This window comes from Canis lupus, chromosome X (assembly GCF_003254725.2).
Source record: "Canis lupus dingo isolate Sandy chromosome X, ASM325472v2, whole genome shotgun sequence".
In the NCBI taxonomy this organism is placed as follows: Eukaryota; Metazoa; Chordata; class Mammalia; order Carnivora; family Canidae; genus Canis; species Canis lupus.
In genome coordinates, this window is record NC_064281.1 from 106253466 (window position 1) to 106259828 (window position 6363).

A 6363-nucleotide genomic window follows, 5' to 3' on the forward strand; every position below is an offset into this window, starting at 1 on the left:
TCATGGCCGTGGGCATCACCTGCCATGATGTGGTTCACAATGTATTTCTTTTTTATTTATTTATTTATTTATTTTTTCACAATGTATTTCTAATCTCTATTCTACAAAAAAACCACTTGCGATCAAGTTGTGTAGACTTAAAATGCCCATTGCAATCCTGTGGAGAAACAAAGTTTAGAGTTCTAGGCAATAGGACCGAGGGCTTCCATCTGGGTATTTGAGCAACAGACCATGGACCGATCACTCCAAGTCTTAATGCCTTACTTAAGTCTCAGCTTTTTATGCATAACATGTGGCGTTAAGAGGAAATATATTCTAAGATTTCAACAATTCTAAAATGTTATGACAGTAAATGTAATTTCATGATTTCATGAATAATAATTGACTTATTTCAGGGAAAAGAGACACAGGTTTGAAAGATTTGTGTAACTGTTCTATGTCCAGGAAAACGAGCAGGCAAAAGTGTATCGCCTATGTTTGTTTGTTTGTTTGTTTGATTGATTGATGGCCTGCCTCACATTGACCTGTACTCAACTTATTAGAGAAGAGAATAACCAAAGGAACAAAGTGCTTTTTATGGCAATTTTGCTTTCAAAGAAGGTATCTTAGAGTCTGTACTTGATGCTAATAGAACTTTTGTTCCTAGACAGTTGTATGTTTTCCTTTTCAAAAAATTACTTGTTTCTTTATTTTTGAGAGAGAGCTCTCATGAGTGTGGCAGAGGGTGGGGAGGAACAGAGAGAGAGGGAGAGAATTTCAAACAGGCTTTGCACCCAGCACTCAGCTCAAGGCCAGTCTGGATCTCCCAACCTTCCCTCCCTAGATCTTAACCCATGGCCAAACCAAAAGTCGGCCTCTTAACTGACTGAGCCTACTAGGCACCCCCAGATGTATGTCTTTTTTAGAAATATTCCTTACAGACATGCCTGGGTGGCTCAGCGGTTGAGTGTCCACCTTCGGCTCAGGGTGTGATTCCAGGATCTAGGATCGAGTCCTGCATCTGGCTCCTTGCAGGGAGTCTGCTTCTCCCTCTGCCTGTGTGTCTGCCTCTGCCTCTCATGAATAAATAAATACAAATAAATACAATCTTTTTAAAAAGAAAGATTTCTTACAGTTATAAACATATCCATGATGCACAGGCAGTGTGTCCACGTACCCTTCTGCTATAGGGTCTCTGGTAACACTCAGTGCATGGGCATCTTTACAGACTTCAGGGAGCCTCTTCCTCCTCTTTTCTTCCAGCTAGCTCTAACTTGGGGTGGAGGGAAGGGGCAGAGGGCAGCCATTTGAGAAGATCGAAAGAGAGGTGGCCCACCCCTCCCCAGTTTCGTTTTCACATCTTGTTCCTGTTCCTTTCTCCAACCCCAAGAAGACAGAGGAGGGGTGGTCATTATGTTCCCTCTTCCAGAGCCTTTTGGAGTGATGTAGTGTCTTCCCTGGATGTTTGGCAGTGATTCTCCAGACACTGGACAGGGTTACTGTCAAACCCCATAGAGGACTCTTCTTGGAAGAGGGTCTGAAACACTAAACAAACTAAAAGTCGGAGTCTCTCAAGGGAGGATAGCTGTGGATGTGACGAGCCCATGCAAAGGACCCAGGATTGACTTCTGGGGTCAATTTCCTTTTCCTTCCCTCCTTTCCATCGCCCTCTCCCTGTCTGTCTCTTTCTGTCTCTGCCAGCCCCTGCCCTTTTGAATGTTGTATTTGTGCTTCTAATTTATGGAGACACAAAGTGAGCCCTCCACAGGGACACTGAAATGCATTCCCCCAGTAACTTTGTGCGGGAGGGATGTTCCTCTAGTACAATCAGCACACAGTGGAAGCTCTGTAAGGAGGTCTCTCTAACTTCCAAGCCTCCTGCCCTGGCCTCTGCCCCATGAGCGTGGCCTTCAGTGGGTTTACAGTCAAGAGTTGCCACCGCGTGTGTCACTGCCTCCGGTAGGCCTCCACTGAGGATCAGGCACTCCGGGAGATGCGTGGTAGGAGGTGCCAGCGGCTGCCCCAGGGCGGGGACCTGCGTGCACGCTTCCGTGCTCCATGCTGCCCAGCACCAGAAGGCACGTTGCGATGGCCCCCAGCGCGGCTCATCCCGTTGCTCCAGGTGATGACAGTGACACTCGGCCCAAGCGTCCAGGTCTGTGGCACCTCCGTTTGCTATGAGCGGTGCGGGACCCGGGGCAAAAAGGCGCCCTTCCAGGGATCCCAGAGGCCCGGTCAGACTATGAGTGGTCAGGCACGGGGACCAGAGGATGGGATGCAAAGGGCCGGAGTTGTCCCAATTAAGTGACGGACAGGGAGGAGCTGGTACCCTGAGGTGCTGGCAGGCGGGAAGGGAAGTGGTGGGGGGACCATCCCCATCCCCGACTGACAGCGGTGAAGGAGGGGGCAGGGGACAGGCGGTGGCCCCCACCACCCAGGATAGGCATGCCCGCGGCTGCGCTGCTCCCGGCTCTACTCCCGCTTGGGTCCCCGGGCTGCCCCCCACCCCGGGCTGGCTGCTTCCCCATGCCCTGTAGGTCCTTCATCCCGCACCCTGTTCCCCCAGGCATCCTCACGCCCTGCAGCCTCCTGGAGGGGGGGCGGGGGGGGGGCGACTTTCTCTTGTGCCCCTGTCTTGCTGAAAGGAGCTGGGGCCCTCAGTCCGGTATGTTCTCCACTGCCAGCCACCGCCCACCTGGCTTCACCCCACCAGGCCAGAGAAGGGCCATTACCCTTCAGGAGGCCCTGAAGGTGCCATGTTCCCATATTAAAATGCCATGTACTCTGATTTTTTTAAAAATATTTTATTTATTCATGAGAGACACGCAGAGAGAGAGAGGCAGAGACACAGGCAGAGAGAGAAGTAGGTTCCATGCAGGGAGCCTGACACGGGACTCGAACCCGAGTGTCCAGGATCACAACCTGGGCCGAAGACGGTGCTAAACCGCTCAGCCACCCAGGCTGCCCTACTCTGATTTTTTTATATGAAATAGAGCCAACAAAAACATAACGCTGTAGTTTCTAAATGGTATCCTCATGAGGCTCAGAATAAAAAATATGGATATCCTAAACTTCCTACGCTGCGGGAGGCCCATTCTTAAACTTTCACCAGGGTAGCAGCCAGGTTTTCCAGCGAGAAACAGCGGGTGTCTCCTCAAATGCTTAGGAGAGGGGTCTCGGTTCCCGGGGGTCCCCAATTCTGCATCACTGCCCCCTTGATTTTGTTTCAGGTTAAGGGTGGAAGAAATGTGACCTGCACTGTGACCTCACCGCCTTGCAGGCTATGAGAGCTCCTGTGTTCCAGGTTACCGTGGTGAAATCCCCTGTCCCATATTACTAACCTAAAAATGCTGTTTGGGCAATAAAAACATACCAAACCAAATAGAGTGAAAATGCAGCTTTTGTTGTAGTAGCTGAAACAAGGAAGTTGTTTTGTTATTTTAAATCAATTTTTTTTTTGCATTTTCAAAAATTGGGGTAAGCATAAGCAGGTAAGACCCATGCTTTTTTTTTTTAGCAAGGGCCACCTCTACCCTGGTGTGGCTATGTCAGCATCCACAGCCACCTAGACAGATCCACATCACTCTGGTGCCTCCCCAGCTGCCTCTCCAGTAAAAAGTGCAACACGTTCTTGGTGGGCACGGTTTGCTTTGAGCGTCCACTTGTCTTCTCATTTTTTTCATCACTGGTTGTAGATGGGCTGGGTTTGAATTCAGGGTTTTCTTTCTCCATGTCTGGCTAACACCACAAATGGCTTCACAAAAGGAACACAATGGAGTAAACCTGAAAAAGTTGATGAAATTCAGTTGATTCTATGCCCCCCGCAAGGGGCGCTTCCTCCTGCCACTTCCCTGCCACACATACTTTGTTTCCAGCATAGTCCTATGAGATGGTTTTATCTCCCTTATTCCCCACATCAGACAAGAACCATTAGTTAAAGAGAAAAAGGATTTCAAAGAGGAAAAGATCTAAGGCTGGGGAACTAGGTGCTGAAAAATCTGTTTAAGGTCTGGAGGACCAGGGCTATCTGTGAGGCTAATGACCAATTGTGTTTGAAGACTGCACTCACCCCGATACCGGACCACGAACTCCATACTCCTAATACCTCACTGCATTCCCCCAGACTGCCCTCCCCCATTTTGTGCAGTATTTTTTGAATCTGATGCAGTGCTATTGCTGGGAGCAGGTACTTATTGTGTTCTCAATCCTTGACTCAGAAGAGAAATTAAGGCACTTGCTCAAGGCTACACAGACCTGGGACTAGAAGTGAGAAAGCCAATATCTAGGGGCTGTGCCCCTCCTCACTTCTCTACAGAGCATCTCTGGGCCAGTGTGAACAAATGAGAGAGTCCTATAACCTCTCCCCTTCTGGATAGTTGGATTGGGGTTCACCAGGTGGGTTAGTGTGGTAATGGCACAAAACCACATTACATTATATTGGATGGCTTACCTCACAGACTACTCAGGTTTCTGTAGAGGATGGTCTGGAAGAGGACGGGGATGAGAGGGGAAGATCCTTACCTTATATTTTTCTTCCCTGAGCCCTCAGGCCTTATTGGCTAGGCCCCAGAGGTGACTCACAATGACTCTCAGAACCTTGTGCCCGCATGCAAGATCTGAATACTTAACACTATCACTTGCGTTACAGCTGGTTAAGGGCTGAAAACAGTGAGAGGTGCCAGAGGACGGGAAGTTATTATCCTTATTCATGTAACACCTGATGCAGTTGAACTGATGAAAGGTACGCACTCCTTTCCTTGAGAGGCAGGGAAGGCCCACTCACCCCACTTTCCTGCCACCCCCTATAGAACCATGTCAAGACACTCAGATACTGTGTTCAAGGACTAAAAGACAACAAAAGGGAGAAGAACTATGATTAGTGTCCAGTATTATGTTACCTAAAGAAAGTAGCAAAACTGCCTTTCTCTAAAGGGATTTCCTCAGAAAAAACAAAGCCATCACTCAGGAAATGGATCAGGAAAGGTCAGTTGATATAAGTTAAACACATAAAAACTTTAAATTTTGTGTACACTTCTACTAGAAAATATAATAGAAATACAATGTCCAATTCAAATTAGTCACAAGCACTGTGAAACACAACTATAATGAAATAAAAAAAAAAACAGGGAAAATGTACATGAACCTTCTTATGTACTTCATGTTTGGACATTAAAATAATATTTTAAATTATTTTGGGGAGGGAGAAGGAAGCAAGACTAAGCTTTGAAATGATACCAATTCTCCTCTAAATTTCTGATTTCAGTGTAATCCCAATCATAAATCACAACAGGACTTTGAGTATATATTTGGAACTAGAAGAGAAAATGTGAGGAATTATCCAAAGGGGGAGCTTGTCATACTGCCTATTGAAACATACTCTATAGGGTTAGCAGTTGAAACAGGAATTGAGAAACCTGTAGATGGAATAAAATAGAGATTCCAGAAATATTTTCCAATATATGCGGGGATCAAATAAATGATAAAGCTGGCATTTCACAGCAGATGTCAACCTCAAAGCAGTATCTGACTAAATTGGTGTGTGTGTGTGTGTGTATGTGTGTTTGCATGTCCGTGTGTTTGGATACATGCACACACATGTGTAAGTAGATGGAGGTGCGGAGGGGCTTCTGGGGCACTTGTTATTTCTCCAATAGGTCATTCTCGATTCCATCCACTTTTACAGTTTTTTTTCCCAGTTGTGCTTCTTCCTAAAGCTGTTTGTGGTGTCCCAACTGGTCATGGAGAAAGGGCGCTCTGAAGTGGGTCCCAGCATGCCCACACAGAACACCAAGAAGAAGGCAGATGAATACCTAAAACCCATATTGGCCTCTAAAAACATGCTGAGCTTTTTACTGGGGAGGCAACCGGGGAGGCACAAAAATGATTAAGATCTGATGGAATGGCTTGTGGACACTGACACAAATGATGCCCGTGTGGAGATGGCCTTTGCCAAAATGCCACATGACTTACTCATGCATGATCCTTGGGGATTATAAGAAATCCCAGAAAATGATGTGGATCAACAAATCCTTCCCCTGATGAAACCATTAAAATTGAAGCTGTGCTTTCACTTATTTTGGTTTGGTCTGTTATTTGTTTCCATGATCTATGTACTTCAGACCTCCCTTTGTGCTACCCGGAGGCCACAAACTGGTGGCGGCTTGCAACCGTCCTAGAGGTTTACTAACAGGGCAGCGTCTGAGGGGTTTGGAATTGAGAGGGGCGCTCCTGGGAGAAGCTGAAAAAACTGCTGAGTCCTGGGTGGCTCAGTGGTTTAGCTCTTGCCTTTGGCCCAGGGCGTGATCCTGGAGTCCCGGGATCCAGTCCCGCATTGGGCTCCCTGCATGGAGCCTGCTTCTCCCTCTGCCTATGTCTCTGCCTCTC

General features: G+C 47.3%; 1 protein-coding gene and 1 long non-coding RNA gene across 3 annotated transcripts; one reads left to right on the forward strand and one right to left on the reverse strand.

The window, feature by feature from the left end:
- Positions 1 to 3405: 3405 nt before the first annotated feature.
- LOC112649322 (embryonic testis differentiation protein homolog B) lies at positions 3406 to 4566 on the reverse strand. Of its 2 annotated transcripts, none has more exons than XM_025431567.3 (2): positions 4430 to 4566; positions 3406 to 3762 (listed from the first exon to the last, which is right to left on the reverse strand). In XM_025431567.3, exon 2 carries the CDS (start codon positions 3709 to 3711, stop codon positions 3523 to 3525), a length of 189 nt encoding a protein of 62 aa, XP_025287352.1. In that variant the 5' UTR covers positions 3712 to 3762; positions 4430 to 4566; the 3' UTR covers positions 3406 to 3522. The 2 variants fall into 2 exon arrangements, with proteins under 2 accessions (XP_025287352.1, XP_048963543.1); XM_049107586.1 differs by having other exon boundaries at positions 4501 to 4540.
- A 10-nt stretch (positions 4567 to 4576) lies between these two features.
- On the forward strand, positions 4577 to 6053 carry LOC125754656 (uncharacterized). The gene is made up of 2 exons (XR_007409400.1): positions 4577 to 4720; positions 5663 to 6053. It is a non-coding gene; the product is annotated as an uncharacterized LOC125754656 (long non-coding RNA).
- The last annotated feature ends 310 nt before the right edge of the window (positions 6054 to 6363 follow it).